This window comes from Nelumbo nucifera, chromosome 6 (genome assembly GCF_055504915.1).
Source record: "Nelumbo nucifera cultivar China Antique chromosome 6, China Antique-T2T, whole genome shotgun sequence".
Classification (NCBI taxonomy): domain Eukaryota; kingdom Viridiplantae; phylum Streptophyta; class Magnoliopsida; order Proteales; family Nelumbonaceae; genus Nelumbo; species Nelumbo nucifera.
In genome coordinates, this window is record NC_142654.1 from 12,501,503 (window position 1) to 12,520,279 (window position 18,777).

General features: G+C 38.3%; 1 protein-coding gene and 1 pseudogene across 16 annotated transcripts; both read left to right on the forward strand.

Annotated features, from left to right (window-relative positions):
- The first annotated feature begins 451 nt into the window (after positions 1-451).
- LOC148790609 (uncharacterized) lies at positions 452-10,922 on the forward strand. 16 transcript variants are annotated; one of them, XM_088889646.1, is made up of 9 exons: positions 455-591; positions 697-743; positions 847-916; positions 1,286-1,426; positions 5,209-5,392; positions 9,252-9,314; positions 9,442-10,316; positions 10,402-10,722; positions 10,864-10,922. In XM_088889646.1, the coding sequence occupies exons 4-7, from the start codon at positions 1,359-1,361 to the stop codon at positions 9,601-9,603; spliced, it is 477 nt and encodes a 158-aa protein (XP_088745772.1). In that variant the 5' UTR covers positions 455-591; positions 697-743; positions 847-916; positions 1,286-1,358; the 3' UTR covers positions 9,604-10,316; positions 10,402-10,722; positions 10,864-10,922. The 16 variants fall into 16 exon arrangements, with proteins under 16 accessions (XP_088745773.1, XP_088745777.1, XP_088745772.1 ...); XM_088889647.1 differs by lacking the exon at positions 697-743 and having other exon boundaries at positions 452-591; XM_088889645.1 differs by having other exon boundaries at positions 697-916.
- LOC104591325 (putative galacturonosyltransferase 3 pseudogene) lies at positions 10,366-11,824 on the forward strand (annotated as a pseudogene).
- Positions 11,825-18,777: the final 6,953 nt, after the last annotated feature.

An 18,777-nucleotide genomic window follows, 5' to 3' on the forward strand; every position in this document is an offset into this window, starting at 1 on the left:
TCCGGCGCTCTCTCTTTCCCCTTTCCATTTTCTCTCTCCTCTCTCCCTCTTTCTCTTCTCGCAGTAGTCAAGCTTTCAGTCACCGCCTTATTAGTTTCACTTCTCGCAGTAGTCAAACTTTCAGTCACCGCCTTCACTTGTATTTAATTTAATTCAAATACCAACCCCCAATTTCATCAGGCCTTGTTCTGTTCCTGCGATGCAAGCCATTGCCAATTTCATCAGGCCTCTCGCAGTACTCAAGTACCAACCCTACCTGGTGTCATTGTCTTTGGTGACTCCTCCGTCGATTCGGGGAACAGATCTTCACCATCCTCAAGAGCAACTTCAAGCCCTCCGGTCGCGATTTCCTTGGAGGAAAACCCACAGGACGATTTTCCAACGGCCGAATCCCATCGGACCTCATCTCTGAGGCTTTTGGAGTTAAGCCCACCATTCCTGTCCACTTGCCACCGGAGTTGATTTTGCGTCAAAATGTCACCTCCAACGTGTGCAATGATGGCTTGCACCCAAGAGACACTCCATCAACAGCAGTTTCAGTAGTAGAGACGGTTGCGTATACTACATGGCATCCGGCCTGCACTACGGCAGGTAACCTCTTGGCTATTAAATGCCGCCTTTAACGTTAATCTTTTTCTACTTCAGATTTTTTTTTAAGCTTTTTCTTATTAACATTTTAACATGTTTCTATTTTAGGATAAAAAATATCTGCATTTGGGAGATGATTAATGGTTTCGATGAAAGTAAAGGATATCTTTATAATTTCTTTCTTCACAATGCATTTAATGCAAGATTTAATGTTTGTCTTTATCTGCCATTTACCTCTATTATACCTTCTCTTTTCAGTTCTCTTCCCTGTTCCTTCTATGTTCCTTCGATGTTCCTTCTACTTCTTCAACTTTCCCTTTTGTTGCAGGTATTTCTTCATAGCATTTACTCTTAGTGTTATTTCCATGTTTAGTGTTAATAATATGTAGAATTATTATTTCTTGATAGCATTTACTCTTGGTGTTACTTGCTGGATTTTCTGAATAGCACTTACAACTTGAGAACATTCCAGCAAATAGCACTCAAGCAAGGTTCCTGGATTTTCAGCAGAAAACAACTAGAATTAAAATCAATTGAAGTCCTGGGTTTTCAGCAGCAATTGGTTAGAAATGACTAAGGTCTGTAAAGGATAATTATATTAAAAGGGAGGGCTGTCAATTAGCATGGACTTTATTGAATTTCAGTAAACCCTGCAATAGCTGATGATTATTGTTGACAGATATTCTGTTGTTTTCAGGAAAGTACATCAGTAGTTATTATGAAATATATCTAATTATTTTGATTAGATATGTTTTAATTGGCCTTCTAACATGGTGTGGAAAGGTTCTTCATGTTGTCTTGATCCAATGATGCTTGGTCTTATCAAGCTTCCTCTCATGTAATTACTTTTCTTTTGCTCTATATCTTCCTGAAATCTGCATATGACTGTCTGATATTACATGCTTGACAAGATAATGTTGACTTTGGTTAACCTAATGCGTGGCTTGCTTGGATGTTAGGAAGAGATTAGGTCCCTAAGATGCAAATACTGGTAGAAATGTGTATCATATCATTGGTTGAACTGAGTCATCAAATGTGCAGATCATAACCCTATTTAGCCCTTCTTGCATTGAAACTTCTCTTCTTTAATTTCATGCAGGCAGTATTCTATCTAGGTTGTTTTGGTCAAATTATTAGTGATCTATTTATAGTTCGTGACTCTAATTTGCATATTTATTCTTTGGCCAGTCTTTCCATTTCCGTCGAGGGAAAGCATACCTTTTAAATACTGTGTGATTTCTCTATGATTTTCTTATGTTCATGTTCTTGATTGCTGCGTGCTTTTTTCATAAAGTTGAACTCCCACATATTTATTTCTTTCTTTAAGTTCTGATTCTATTTTTATGCAACTTAACATAATTAATGTGTAGCTGTAGATATACACCTTACTATTTGAATTCCAGTGTGCCTTACTATTTAAGTTTCAAATGGTATTAACTAATTATACTGAAAATTTGCCCTCCATGATTAATTTTTTTGAAACAATTGATTCTGTAGCTATTGGAAGTGTATCCAAATGAGTTTAGATTTCAAATCCTTTCTCAGGTCTAAGGTTTTTTCTCAAGATCAAGCCCTAGCCGAGCCGAGCTCAAGGTTCTGGCTCGAACCGAGCCTGAGCTTGAACTCAAGCTCGAGCCTTATAGAACAGTCTCAAGCCGAGCTCGAGCCTCGTACTATTCAGCTCAGTTCGCCTCGAATCCACCCCTATTTATCAATGCATAAATGTAATGTTGTCAAACACATGCAAAAGTGAACTAGAGTGCATTTGCATCATTTCCAAATGCAGCCTAAGGAAATCAAGATATCTACCTTCCGAGATGGAGCTCATCACCAAGGAATATGACACCCATTAATGCTGCAATAGGGATTCCTAAGGGCGAGAACATGGCTGCAAATACTGGCCCCTTCTTTTCTATGCACCATGTGTTAGCCGCCAAAGGAGTTATTAAACTTCCAAAACAGCCTAAACAAAGAACAACAATTAAGTTAGAAAATAAATAATTTCTCAACTGCTTTTCTATATATTTTCTCTTTCTTTTTGACTTTCTTCTAATAATAGGGGTGGGGTTCGATCAAAACAGTTAAACAGTAGTTTTGGTGTTTGCTTACCAAGTAGACATCCGAGATGAGTTTTACACCTGGCTCTAGACTCCAACCACTAGGATCTCTTTCTACAATCAAACAAAGTACTGCAGTTTGGATGGTCCCAAAAAATGTATAGAAAGAAACAATGGTCATCTCGTTTGGGTACCCTCTAACAATCACTGCCTGTAAGGTACAAGAGGAAGAGTTATTAGGGTATGAGTCTGAACCAAGATTTTTATTTATTTATTTATTATTTTCATTTTTTTTCTTGTACCTGAAAATTGTTCCAAATAGAAATTGATAAAGAAGCAACTGCGAAGAATAATCCACCAAGGATCCAATTATTTTCAGTCAAGGATAGAGGAAGTGGTGGTGAAGATGGGGTGGTTCTGAATCTGATGGATGGGCCCTTTGTACAGGGTAACTATCAAAGCCCCTGAGATGGTCACTAAAGTCCCCACGATTTCAAGTTTATTATATCAGTTTGTTGCCATCTCTTAACTTTATTTCATAGAATATGAAAACTAATTTTCATTTAGCTTGCAACTAGGAAACACACTCATGAAATAGGTTGTTATTATTTTTTATCTTTCTTTCTTTTTTTTTTTTTTGTTTGATCAGTAGCATTATATTGGACAGGGTTGGATCATAATGCTTGCTGTAAGGTGATTGTCATTGTTTTCTTTATTCATAAAATCTTATTCTTTGAGTCGAGGCACCCACAATAACTTGATTTTGTCATTCAGGAAAGGAAATTCATACTGTAGTGAAATATGACCAATTTGTAAATAACTGGATGGTGGGTTAACCATTTTCTCAATCAGCAAAAGTGAGATATATTGCTTTCGATGATAAATATAAAAATCTGGTATGGTTAATTTTCTAATGAACCTTTTGGTCTAGCAAGCAAGAATTGAGTGGCAAAATTCATCAAAATATAATGGGACCTGCCCCTTTTTTCTGTTGTTCCCTACTTCCGGTTCATGTAGTTCTTGTGATGGGAACACGATCTCTGTCATGATCATCAGAAAAAGGAAGAGATACTCCTTTTGGAGAGATGTTCCTTACAGAGATTTGGGCACTGGATAGCTCAATCAGTGTTTCTCACAGTGAGTTGATCTTCTATGAACAGTTTCTTGAACTTTCTTCTCGATTTCCATTTTTCAAACACTTAAAAGGGAGGGCCCTCAATTAGCATGGACTTTATTGAACTTCAGTAAGCCCTGCAATAGCTGATGATTATCGTTGACAGATATTCTATTGTTTTCAGGAAAGTACATCAGTAGTTGTTATGAAATATAAGTAATTATTTTGATTAGATATGTTTTAATTGGCCTTCTAACATGGTGAGGAAAGGTTCTTCATGTTGTCTTGATCCAATGATGCTTGGTCTCATCAAACTTCCTCTCTTGTAATTACTTTTCTTTTGCTCTATATCTTCCTGAAATCTGCATATGACTGTCTGAAGACATGCATCATTTTGTTATTGGGATGTTTATGCACGTTTAGGTAAGGGTGACAATGGACCGGTTTTGGATCGGACCCGTCCAGTCCAGAATCAATTTGGACGGATTGGATGGACCAACAAGACATATTGGATTGGACCTGGTCCTTCCGTCCAGTCCAGAGTACAAACTGAAGACTCTAGGTGGACTGAAAGCAGAGAACGTCAATGCAATGTAGTGTCCATGATTCTTGTTTAGTTTTCTCTTTATCTTTTTTGTCCGTGCTTAGCACGAGCCTTTCTGTTACTATATATTAAAGCGAAAGGGGTGCTCTCCCCTTTTGCAAAACAGAATCTTACTGCTTGAATGAATTGTACGTGTGATTGATGCATGAGAGACAAGTGTCTCTCTCCTCTAACCACTTCTCTCTCCCTCCATTTTGCATGCATAACGCGTGTCTACTTTTTTCCTCTTTCTTCTCGCTCACCCTCTCATTTCTGCCTCTCTGTTTCTCCACTTTTCTCCTCAGTCCTCACCCCGCATTCTCTCTCTCTCTCCTGATTTCAGAACTTCTTCCCGCTCTTCCTCTCATCTCAATCCTCTCTATTTCTCTACTTCTCTCCAACAACGACCTCTCTTGTTCGATCCCTCTTTCTCAATAGTCTTAAACTTGCCAGCAATCGTCTCTCCGGTTCAATCCCTTATGAGCTCTCCCGTCTTACTCGTCTCAAGAAGTTCTTGGTTGCTAATAACCGTCTCTCCGGTACGATTCTCTCCTTTTCCGATTTCGATGCCGCTGGCTCCGACGGCAACAATGGGCTTTACGGTAGGCCTCTTGGGTCCAACTGTGGTGGTTTGAGCAAGCGGTCAAGTCGTCGCCTCCGTAGGAGGAAGTATGGGGCTGGAAAATATGAAGATAGCAGTTGGCTATGGAGCGCTTGAGGGCTCACAAGCTTGCTCAGGTTTCGTTGTTCCAGAAACCCTTTGTGAAGGTCAAGTTGGCGGAACTCTGGGTTTCTGCGTAGTAGAAGATGAGAGACCTTTTTTAGTTTATAAACACATGCCTAACGGAACATTCTCTGTTGCACAGTTCTGCCATTACAAACATTGAGCACAGTTCATTGGATTGGCGAACGAGGCTTAAGATTAGCAGGGTGTGGTTCTCTCTCGCACACCCTGTGTCAGAATCGTTCTCTTTCCATTTGAAGAATCCGCTGGGCCGTTGGCTATTTCTTCTCAACTCCTCCTCCAGATTTCTCCCTCTCTGTCTCAAGGTATGGTTTTTCTTGCTCTGTTTCTCTGAATATTTTCTCTATGCTTTTTAGACTCAGTTGCCTCGATTTTAGGTTTTACTTCATAGGTTTTAGATTTCACTTTCCACATTCTTGGCTTTGAAGGTTGTAATTGATGTCTGTATATGACTTGACCAAATATATAATCTGTATACGACTTGACCAAACAATTTTCATTTTTCATTTCGAATCCGCGAAGTTGCAGTTATCATTTTTTTCCTCCTTATTGCTTTGAGTTGTTTCCTCGGGAAATTTTTGCAGGCTATTGATATTAATGTGGCTTTTTCCTAGATCAGATTCCCCCTCCAAACTTCATTATTTAACTTATTCCTATTTAAGTATATTGTTCTGTCTGCAGCGTTGTGAAAGTTGGAGTTTGGTTGTTTCAGTTCTTCCACCCGATACGCTATCTCTGTTTTTATTTATTTATTTATTTTTTATTTTTTGGTGGCAGTCCTCAAGACAGTTGAGACTGAGCCTTAAGGCTGTATCTCAAGCATCTGCACCTATTAACTGATCTAACAAGGGTTCTTAGAGATATCTTTGAAGGAGTCCTAGAAGGCAGTGATGAAACAGATTTAAATCCTTATTCCAAGTGAATACCTTTGGGGTTAAATAAATCTATTTTTTTTGTATGTTATATAACATTTTTTTATATCTAGTTTTACAATTTTATGCTAATTTTTATACATTTTTACTGATATTTCAATGGGTTCAGATTCAAATCAAACATTGTCGTATTTAAATGAATTGAATTCTAATCTATTTTTTTTAGACACCCATTAGATGTCGAATCAAATTTGGATATCTCGGGTTTGTTACTAGATGAACCATTACTATTTGCACTCTCGTTACATACACCAATTTACAGAAAACAAAAGATGGTAAGGTCTGGAATATTGCATCGATTAAGCACTGTTCAGACCAAAAAAGAGTTTTCTGTATCATGATCTTTGCATCAGTATGAATAACAATTGATGCAACGTTCAGCTCCTTTTCTTTCCTTAAGCCCCTGAGGATTGCCCAATACTCAGAGTCGGTTGCAATAAAATAATTTAGAGGAGAGAAAATAGCTAAATCAGTAGCATCTCCAGAGTGTAGCCTCACTAGTAGGGCCACTGTGGAATCAGATGTCTACAGGTTTGGTGTCTTCATTCTGGAAGTTGCATGTGGATGAAAACCTGGTAATCAATCCTCAGGTGTTTGGAGTTTTGGATTTTCACCAGCATTGCATTCAAATATATTTTTTTTTCTTTCTATTATTTACTTCAGCATTTCATTCAAGCATTGGTCCATATTAGAGATTCATGACCCCTGCTAGAATGAAATAGAAGAATAGCTGAGGTTATACACCATTTTAAGTCTATGATGTATATATCTCTTTGATATTAATAAAATATTCTATTTGTTGTCTGATAAAAATACCATTAAGGACGGAAAAACAATACAAGTTCAAAAATGTTTGTTCATATGCATATATTTGTAAATAAGATGTGGTTTAAGGTAGTTTGCTATTTATTTTTAATTATCATATAGTTATGTGGTTCAGTTTCTCTCCTCTTTTCTCATTTTGTATAATAGAGCACAAGTGAATGAAATTTAATCTTATTCTATTTGGATATTGGTTTGGTGATGAAGAACTCTGATTGCATTAAGTTTTGTTTCTTTAGGATCTGTTTGTCTCTTGGAAATGCATAACATGAAGTGGAACTTCGCATGCTTAGAGTTTCCATTGTTGTGGCCCGCATTATTCTGCTGTAAATACCAGTAGAATTTGGCCTTTATGTGATCCTCTGTTAGCCTTTTTGCTGCTGTAAATAACAGAAGAGTGCAACCATTTCAAAACTCCATCCTAGCTCTTCTTCTTTGACACAAAATCAGATTGTTTAAGTCTGCTATTCTGAACTATTTGCTCTTTTTTCAGCTCATTAGGACCATTAGGACCCACTGTTGCTGCAGCATGTAGCTCTATCAGCCTGCATTTTTGTTTTGGCATCATTTCAGCCCAATTCAGGATCCCTGTTGCTGCAACATGTAGCTTTATAGGTCTGCATTGTTTTGATACCATTTCATCCCAGTAGCATGCATGTTTTTTAAACTCACATCAGTCCAATCTAGTATATATATTAAAGCGAAAGGGGAAACCCCTTTCACTATTTGGAATCTTACTATTCCAGTACTGTAGTTCGGTTTTGCACATATCAATAATCTAGTGAAAAAAAATCATATATTGCATGAGAGACAAATGTTAATATTATTTCATGCATGAGAAACAAGTGTACTCTATTTCTCTCCTTTGTCCACTTACTCTCTCGACTCTGGTTCAAATAATCTCTTCTCTTCTTGTGCATATTCTTTTTATGCTTTCTGGTTTATTCTGTCAGGTGCCCTTAGAACATGATTACATACGCTCTGAGAAGATTTCTTGTGGGTTAGTTAAATTTTAATAGAATTGATATAAGTGACCCTAGTCTTGGAAACATGAACAACCTAGAATAAAAGATAAAGGCATTTCCATAATCAAATCTTGGAAGTTAATTAAAAATTTAAAATATCAGTACCACCTCAATATAATGCCAAATTTTATGAGTTTCTAAAACAGGTAAGGCCAAGTAAACATGCATAGATATTTGGACTTACGGTAAAAAGAATAAAAGAACAGCCCACCTACTAGCTCAATTATAAAGTGATGGTGCAATACTATTGATTTGCATGTTAAAATGATTTGGTGGATTAATTAATGATCTAGTAGATTATCCACTGGAGTGGAATCCTGGCTTTCTAGATCTAATCTCTCTCTCTCTCTCAATTTGGGAAACTTTCTTTTATACATTTATCCTTTTATGCTTATTAATTAATGTATTTCCTTGATCTGGAAACTGATCAGAGGGAAAGTAAAGAAAGCAAGAAATAAGGAAAATAAAAGATTTGGCAGATTAGAAATAAACAAGTATATAGATAGGTAAATAAGAATTAAATTACATCTTAGAAGAGATGAAAGATAACACTAATCCCAAGAACTATATCCTTAAGTTACTGAGCCATTATATTGAAGCATGTCTTAACCTATTCCGCAGGCTGTTCTTTGGTCCATTTGGATGGAAAGAAACGATAGAATTTTCTGTAATCAATCTAAAAGTCCAGATGAGATTGTGCAGAAAGTGGTGAGGAAGATTTGCTCCTGGGTGTCGGTGAATGAGGAGTTTAAAAGTCAGAATGTTTCTCTCCTTTGTACTAAATCATGGATGTTCTTGTAATATGTTTTGGGCTCAGGAAGGCCTAGTTGACCCAAGTCTTGTTGTATTTGGCTTTCTCATTGAATAAAATTACTTTACCTTTTTGATTGTGGTATTATTATTATTATTATTATTATTATTATTATTATTATTATTATTACTATTATTATTATTATTATTATTATTATTATTATTATTATTATTGTTGTTGTTGTTGTTATTATTAATCCATGCTCACCCCTATGGATTAATATACACGTATTATGGAGCTTGGCAAAACAGAACCTTTAACTGTGGATGGAATTTGAGTGCCTACTGGAAAGAAAATGTAAATGAAGTGTGCCATCTGTCAAATTTGAAATTTATCAGTGATTGCTTCTAAGCTGACTCCATATAGTTGGGATAAGGCTTGGGTGATGATGGATGATCATTGTTTCATTATGAAGTGTGTAACTATTAGCATCAAAGAAATGATCACCAGGGTTTGAAATGGTATCAAATATTGTATTTATACGAAAAGTATTGAATTATCACCACTCTTGTTCATGTGACATCTTTTATTTAGTGCACTTATCTCAATCTCTTCATCTAATTTGGCTAAGTAGGTACAGGATTACAAAAAAATATATGCTTCAGCTGGTCAAGTTGACAACAATCCAGTTGAAGAGGTATCCAATTTCTGTTCTCTTCATTATTTTCAAATTCAATAATGATGGAGGGGGTAACGAATTAAATTTATTTTCCTTGCTAAATCCAGATTAATAATAGAACAGTAATCCATTTAACTTTGCGCAGGTTGAAATAATTGCAACGTATAGTGACGCTTCCGGCAACATTCAAATTAACTCTGTCAAATCTAAATACCTGTCTGCTTCCTGGGTGTGGGAGAACCCTGCTGATAAAAAGCATAATGATTTTAATGTTGTGCAGGAATTTCTCATCTCTCATCAAGCATGAGAATAAGAGATAGACAAAATGCTCATTCATGTCAATTCCTATCAGTTTAAGAATACAGGAAGCCATATGGATACAGAACTTATAACCTATTATTAACTATGGTATCATTTTCATCTGTATTGGCAAAAGTTTTGCCAGTCAGGTTATTTAGAGAAGTATAAATAAACAAGAGACCTTCTGTGTGGCAGCGTTTTTAGGGTTATAAATGTGCCTCACATGTGTACTTGTTGAATTCTGCTATTCATGGGGCAACTTTCAACCAGGAAGCTTTTGCCAGTTTCCAAATGTCCAAAATAAGCCTTTTGTTGTAGGCATTTCTTAGAATTGAAAAATGAGAACTCTGGAAAGATAATGTTACTTTGGAAAGCTCCAGTACAGAAGTGAATGCTTGACAAATCCACCGGTTTCCTTTGGAATGGTCATGTCATCCTTGTGTACATTAAATAGGTCATACCAATTAAAATATAATAGGTTGTAATGTCCATAATATATGTCTAAAATTTTGATTTGACTACCTTTTCCTTCTGTATTAATAACACTGCTATTTGTTTCCATCGTACTGCTTTCTTCAGGCAAGAAAAGATCCATTTCAACATGTGATGAGTGGAATGGATGATAGAAGTGAGCTTTCTACTGATGAACATCAATTCAAGGATGGAGGTATGCAGTATCAACCAACCATCACAATGAACCCAATAAAGCTCCAGTGATAGGTGAACTGTCAAATTCTTCTAATCTCAAATTCTAAATATCTTTAGGACAATGGATTCAGGGTGGTCATGTTTTTTAGTTTTGCAGAAACGGGCAAGGAGGGAACTTCAAACTGCAGAACTCATCCACCAGAACAAAGAGTCTGAAAAGCAAATGCAAGCAGCAGCAATTTAACAATCCAAACAGCCCAAAGCTTATGAGGTACTGTATATGGAGGAGAGAATACGAAAGTCCAAATTCTGACTCCACCTCAAAGCTTATGAGGGATCAGATCATAATGGCAAAAGCATATGCAAGCATTGCTTTGTCCAAGAAAGATCATGGTCACTATGAATCCTTGATGAAACATATGAAAGACGATCAACGTGCTATTGGAGAAGCAAATTCTGATGCTGAGTTACATCCGAGGTATCTCCAATTAGACCTTGAAAAGGTTATCACATAGTAGTTAACACTTAAAGTATCAATGCATTGAAGAAGAAAAGTGCCTTCTTGATCCAGCTAGCTGCAAAGATTGTACCTAAACCATTGCATTGCCTCCCATTGCAGCTCACAACAGACTATTTCATGCAGAATCACAGAAATAAAGAAATCGTTAACATAGAAAACTGGAAAATCCTTCTCTATACCATTATGCCATATTCTCTGGTAATGTGCTTGCCACTTCTGTGGTTGTCAATTCTACCTTTCTACATGCAAAAGAACCAGAGAAACATGTTTTCATATAGTCACAGATAGACTGAACTTTGCAGCCATGAAGATGTGGTTCCTTGTCAATTCTCCTGCAAGTGCTACAATCCAAGTTGAGAACATTGATGATTTTAAGTGGCTAAATTCTTCTTACTGTTCGGTTCTTCGCCAACTCGAATCTGCACGAATCAAGGAATATTATTTCAAGGCAAATCATCCATCTTCCCTTTCTGATGGATCTGATAATCTCAAGTACAGGAATCCTAAATACTTGTCTATGCTGAACCATCTAAGGTTTTACCTTCCTGAAGTTTACCCAAAACTGGAGAAGATTTTGTTTTTGGATGATGATATTGTAGCTCAGAAGGATTGACACCTGTTTGGTCTGTCGACCTGCATGGAATGGTTAATGGTGCAGTGGAGACCTGTAAAGAGAGCTTTTATCGGTTTGACAAGTATCTAAACTTCTCTAACCCAAAAATATCTGAGAATTTTGATCCAAATGCTTGAGGGTGGGCATTTGGAATGGACATCTTCGACTTGGAAGGAGTGGAAGAAACGAGATGTTACCGGGATATACCACCATTGGCAAGACGTGGTAAGAAATTATGCAAGTGTCCATTTGATCTACCTACAGTATTTTTACTACATTAGACGAACTTAAGGAGCAGCATTTTCCTTTTTGAGTCCTGAATTTTTCTTGGGCAATGTAAATGCTCAACTCTGCTTTTCCCTTTTTTCCTTCCATTATCAAGTTATCAACCAGACCTTGAAAAAGAAAAAAACTGAAAATATACCCTCTCTGAACTGTTGGGTTAAATCTCGCTGGCACGTGTTTCTTCCACGTGAAGCGACGCAGGGTTTTTTATATTTACCCCGTCCAAGTGTACGACTTTGATTTAATAACTAGACGGGTAGAACTCATAGAAGTAATAGCTGTCTCAGCATATTTTTGAAAATTTAATTACCATAGAAGGGCATAAATAAACGTTCCATTGTGATTTTTTTTTTTTTGGTTATTTTTTCATCTGACCTTAGTTTTTTTATTTGCGGCATATTTAATTATATGCAGTAGAGGTGTCTTATTCCACAAAACTTGTTGGTTCACAAGATGAATAGGGACCCGGATTCGGATCCCACCACTACTGCTTCTATTGTTCTTTTTTTATTCTCCCACTTACTCGGTATTACTCGCCCGTGCTGAGCACCGGCGCCCCTCGCTAGCCGCTAGTATTCCCCGTAAAAGAAAATAAAATTAGCCGAATTCCTCCCGCTTGTAAATATTTCACCCACAAAGCTCCGTTTGGGAGGAATACAACGGAAAAACTTACAACCTATCAGCTGGCATTGAACCAATCGGGTAGTGTTCACCAAAATTCACGGGGGTTATCACGTCTTTCCGCATCATATATTTTTCCTCCAAAAATGATAAAAAAGTCCCATCAAATTATTAAGGTCCGTTTGGTTATCAGAATTGGAATTTGGAATCAGGATAGATATTCACTAGAATCAAGTTAAAACATGAATCAATGCCGAATTCCATTTTGGAAGTCAAAATCGAAATCAACCAAATTTTTTTTAATTTTACTCCTAATAAAAAACTTAATTGTAGCAACAACAACGCTAGTGTTTGGAACCGATGCCTTTCTTTGAAAATAACAGTGACACATCTAAAATACATTTTCCAGACAACACTTGATGTTTGGTTATGCAATTTTTAGGAAAAATAAATAAACATTTTTTCAAAACCATACTTTGAAAATTGGGAAAGGTGTGGTGTGAGGAAACCCATATGCCATCAACAATAATGCTACCAAATAGGAAAAAAAGAAAAAAAAAATGTTGCCAATGCAGCATCATTTTCTTAAGAAATGGCATTTGTTCCAAACATCGTCTCAATGTTGCCTTCTTTAATGGTTCTATCAGTGGCAATAGAAATGATATATCCCCCTAGCCATGACTCGGTGATCAAGATTGTTGCATTATGTCCTCAATTTAGGATGCTTGGGAACAAACTATGTGTAGAAGCATGGAATGGATAGACCCATCACACAACATGCAATGAGAATGAAAACTTACATATTAGCCTCAAATCAACACCAAACAAGGTGTCTGATGCACTGATGCCCAAAGATTACATCACATGACATGCAATGAGAATAAGGACCTACATATTAGCCTCAAATCAGCTACCAATTATCATTCACATAAAATTTAAAATATTATTATTACATAGGGTTATGTTTGGTTTGAAGGAAAAAAAGATAAGGATAGGAAGGGAAAAGTCAAACCTATACAAATGTGGGCCATATGCCTATCGTGTAGGATAAAAATTGTCATCCCTAGATCACCTGCAAATATGCAGTCTCTCCATGGCATGCACCCTTCTTTTCCCAATTCCCAATTCATCTATGCTTAAAATTTAAAAATAAAAATAAAAAATATGTTCTCCCATGTCATCATATGCTATATGAGATCAAAATTCAAAACAATAAATTAATTTTCTAGAAATTATACAAAAAGAGAGATAAAACCATGTGTTAGAAGCGTATGTACATGAGTATGCATTATAAATTATCCATAATTGAAGATTGGCCCACCTATAGTCAATTGATTTACCTAACACCGTCAAGGTTATCAAGAGTCTAACTATGATTGGTTAGTGGTGCTTGTGGGAACATTCATGTCGATGGATATCACTTGGTGATCACATGGATAAATCCTATCACATTTCTATCATAAGAAACATTGATCATTTTTGTTTTATTTGTCGTTGATGTTTAATTGCATGAACAACATAAAGTGAAATTTGTAGAACATTTTTAAGCATAGTGTTCATGAGTTCTTCCACTCCACTAAGGTTGAGCACCTCAATTCTCGATTTCGAAACGGGGGAGCTGGTGTTCAAGTGGTGTCTTAGTTGGCCGAAACTACCACATTTGTGGTCGATGGCCTCGGACCATGTCGGTGCACTGCTCACCTACAAGTGTAGATAACTATGTCACCAAATACTTCAGATAGAAGCGGAGTCCCACACAAACAAGTATAAGCACCTTCGCCAAGAAAGGTGGAGCTCCCCAAAAATCTCAATGGGTGGCTTCATCCCAATGACCCCACAAGGAGCATGTCCAGGTACAAGTCAGACACTCAATTATTTAAAGGCATATCCCCTCAAGGTAGAGGGGCTTCAACTCTTGGAACTCTCTAAGCGCTCTAGCTCTCTTGCTCATTTATTGTTCTCCTTAACTCGGTCTAGTTCAACTTGACCGACTATATCACCCCATTACTGACTTAAACGTCAAAGTGTCTTCCTAAGGACCTCATCCACGAATCTCTAACTCTGTCATGTTTGCATAACTCCTCGGTGCACGACATTGTTCTTCCACCTCGACTTCGTCCAATTCGTAGGATTATCTATTACGTATTTGATTCAGCACACATCAAATTGGGCAACATCACATAGTCAAGCCCTTTTTATTAATCTTCTCCCAATTTTTGTATGCTGGTTTTATCATTTCCTTGCAACTTCCTTAATACATGACATGCCACTTACCATAATCATCACAAGCCAAAGAAAAAACAATGGATACATAGATTAAAATTCCTAATTCAAAAGTTTTTTAAAATCGCATACGTCTTAGTTTCTCCTGATTAAACAAAACATGCACACCAAAAAAATGAGGTTTGAGTGGCATGGGAAAATAGAGCATCAAGGAAAATAGGAATAACTAGGGGTGTCAATTGGACTGGATTTGGTCCAATCCGATCCAGTCTAATATGAGTCCATTACAAATGGTCCTGATCCAATTCAGTCCAATGAATATTTTGGACCGGTCCAGAGACTGTCCAATATGCTCAAATTCCTGTTAATTTAGATTGGCTTCAACTCAAACCTGGTCCATTGACACCTATGTTCTTATCTTCTATCAATGGACCAGATATTGGCTCAATCCAATATAAATTCATTATGGAGGACTAGGTCCAATCCAATATGTCATATTGGTCCATCCAGTCCGTCCAAATTCAATATGTCTTGTTGGTCCGTCCAATCCGTTTCAAATTGATTTTGATTTGAACAAAGTCCAACCCAAAACCGGTTCATGAACACCCCTAAGAATAACCAATATAACCACATGCATGAAAATAAATCTTTTATGGGGTCAAATGGAAAAATTAGCAAACATCATATAGGGTGGAAGAAGGTGATTAAGCCAATCAAAGTTGGGGGTTTAGGATTGGAAGATATAGGATTAGTCAATCAAGCTTTCCTAATTAAAAGGGTCTGGAATTTAAAAAATAATAGAAATTTATGGTCTGAAATCCTTATCTCGAAGTATGGTCGAGGGTGAGGCTTCTTCAATTTCACGACTTTATCGGGTGACTCGTGGGGATGTAAAAGTATAAAATAGGAATCCAAAAGAGGATTGTGAACGGCCAAACAACAAATGTTTGGAATAATGATTGGGTTTCTACAATTTCCTCTTAAAACCTACAAACTTTAGGGATCCGTAATAAGTAGATCTAACCCCATATCGAACAAAATTCACGCTATACATACCACCCACGGTCAAAATGAGGAAGATATCTGGAAATGGAGTAATATCATTGTTGTGTCATTCTTTGTGGGTTATTAGCTAATATGGCTTTGAACCTAAACTACCGTAGTAGATATCTAAATAATCCACTTGTAAATATTATGATGAACCTTTTGGTAGAGGATATGACTATATTCCTCAATTGAGAAACTGTAAGATGTTTGTTAGGTAATGCTATTGATGAGGGTGGATTTTGTTCTCCAATGATATTGTGATACATGACACTTCAGAACAATTAGATGATACCTGGAACCACTTTAGCAACAATTTGCCAAGTTGATGGTGTCCAATTTGGCGACCTGGCACATGCACCGACCTAGCGACCTGCGAAACGTGCTCGCTGACAAATTCGGCATGCATACCTCACGACCCTTGGAGGTTGGCCCTCGTTTCGAAAGATGGTCAACGTGCAAGGCAATTACCTCTGAGGATTTTGGACCAGTTAGACATGACCTCTTGGAGATCTCGGGGACGGTACATGAGCAAGGCCTATATAAAGTTACCAACCCTAATGGCAGGGGGGGCAAGTGAGAAGCAAGCAAGTAAGCAAGTTTTACCTCTCAGACTTTGTGATTTTTAGCTCACAGTCTACTATGAGAGTACTGACTTAAGCATCGGAGCGACTCACCGGGTTAGCCACCCCAGGTCCTTTGACATTTGGTTCCTTGCAGGTCTCTAACAAGCAACGAAGTTCATCAATTCAGCTCGCCACCAGGCAGCCCGACACCTCATAGGCAGCTCACCACCTGGACAGCTTGGCACCTCATAGGCAACTCGACACTATAGTCGCTCGCCACCTAGCTTGCCCAACTCGACTCAGCACAGCAGCCAAAGTTCACTTTGGCCGGAGTCATTGGCCACTTGGAAGCAGACCAAATGACGAGGTATTTAGCCAAAAAATTCACACCACCAAAAATCAATTCATCAATTGGCGTCATCTATAGGAAACGCTACAAAAAGCTTTCTCATCCTCTAAAAGGCTAAGTCCTCTTCTTCTAGAAAGCTAAGTCCTCACTTTTTAGAAACTAAAGTTCTTGCTTTATAGTTTCCATTTTTTATGAACTCAAAGACCATGCAGGAAGTTGATAGCTAATAGACTAAGCAGCTCTACCAACTTTATTTCAACTTGGATAAAGCCTCATCAGTCCTCTCCGTGAGGTCCCCTCTACAAAGATGAGCTCTTTGTGGCTTCCGCGGGAGTTGGCGGCCAACAGACTGCATGGACGCCCTTGTTGGTCGAGCCTTCCAAGGCTCCCGTGCGAGCTGGCGACCTAAAGTCAGTAGTGTTGCCCCCGTAGGTCGAGCTCCTAGTAGCTTCTTGTAGGAGTGGGTGACTGACATCACGAGGCTGATGCAGTGTAGACATAGCACTAAAGTATCAAACTGGCGAAGACCTCGATACTACATAAGACCCAATCATCTCTTCGGCATGGGCAAGATCAAGGAGAGTGGACTACGAGACGCTCCCAAAGACTATGGGCTAAAATACCACATAAGACCCAATCACCTCTTCGACATGGGCAAGATCAAGGAGAGTGAACTACGAGTCGCTCCCAGAGCCTAGGGGCCAAAATATCGAACTAGCAAAGACTTCCTCGCCACATAAGACCCAATCGCCTCTTCGGCATGGGAAAAATCAAAGAGCGGACTATGAGTCACTCCCAGAGCCTAAGGAATTGAATCAACGCTTACGAGCTCATCGAATTATTCATCCCAGGCCAAAAGGAGAAATTTACTCCCTTCGTCGAGTTACTTTCAGCTTGGGAGTGGGGGGCAAATGATGAGAACGGATTTTTCCCTCCAAGATATTGTGGCACATGGCACCTCAGAACAATTAGGTGACACCCGGAACCACTTTGGCAACAACTTGCCAAGTTGATGGTGTCCAACCTGGCGACCTGGCACAGGCGCGGCCTGGCAGCCTGGCACATGCGTTGACCTGGCGACCTGCGAGACGTGCTCGCCGAAAAATTCAGCATGCATACCCCACGACCCTTGGAGGTTAGCCCTCATTCCGGAAGATGGTCAACGTGCATGGCAGTTACCTCGAGGATTTTGGATCAGTTAGACACGACCTCCTGGAGATCTCGGGGGCGGTACGTGAGCAAGGCCTATATAAAGGCACTAACCCCAATGATAGGGGCAAGTGAGAAGTAAGCAAGTAAGTAAGTTCTAGCTCTCAGACTTTGTGATTTTTAGCTCGTAGTCTACTATGAGAGTATTGACTTAAGCATCGGAGCGACCTCGCCAGGTTAGCCACCTCGGGTCCTCTAACATTTGGTTCCTTGCAAGTCTCTAAAGAGCAACGAAGCTCATCAATTCAACTCGCCACCAGCCAGCCCAACACCTAGTCAGCTCGGCACCTCACAGGCAGCTCGGTACCTGGTCAGCCCGACACCTCACAAGCAGCTCGCCACCTTGTATGCTCGGCACCTCATAGGCAGCTTGCCACCTAGCCTGCCCAGCTCGACTCAGCACGGCTGCCAAAGTTCACTTCGACCTGAGTCATCAACCACTTAGAAGCAAACCAAATGACGAGGTACTTAACCAAAAAATTCACACTTCACAAAAAATCGACTCATCAGCTATATTTCATCTTTTTTATATAAAAAAAAAGAACCACATGCAACAAAACCTCTTTGGAATACAATACAACAACAACAAATTTTAAGCCTCAAAGGTAGCAACCAAGTAAGGAACTAGAATATTTGAGGCATCTTTGTCGCAACTCACGATAGGAATTCCATATGAGCAAAGAGGTTAATGGTGGGGATAGTTCCCCATGATACATTTCTAGTCTTAGTACTATATATCGTGAAGTGCAATTGGAATGAAGACTTAATTGGGATCTCCTCTCAACAACAACAAAAATTGTTCCAATATGATCTATGTCCACGCATCTCACAATAAGGTTGAATCCCACGATAAGATTAGGACCCATGCATGGCATGTGTGGACAATGATTATGTTAGAACGTGTTGGGATAGTTTTTTATTATGAGGAGATCCGATCTTAGTGAGGAGAGATTTTGATGTAGATAAAGTAAATATTCAGGAAATATTGTATAGAAAAGCTTCATTTAGAAGAAACTTTGAAAACTTGGAGAAGCTGATAGTTATGGACTAGATACTTATTATAATAGAGAACATCTCATGTAACAATGACTTGGCATTAAGAG

What these genes read in the sequence shown, in the direction of transcription:
- LOC148790609 (XM_088889637.1), top strand. Translation starts at nt 729, where the DNA reads ATGGTTTCGATGAAAGTAAAGGATATCTTTATAATTTCTTTCTTCACA. An exon ending in AACTTTCCCTTTTGTTGCAG is followed by an intron (nt 917 to 5,208) that starts GTATTTCTTCAT and finishes TCTGTTGCACAG; the next exon opens with TTCTGCCATTACAAACATTG. An exon ending in TTCTCCCTCTCTGTCTCAAG is followed by an intron (nt 5,393 to 9,251) that starts GTATGGTTTTTC and finishes TTGGCTAAGTAG; the next exon opens with GTACAGGATTACAAAAAAAT.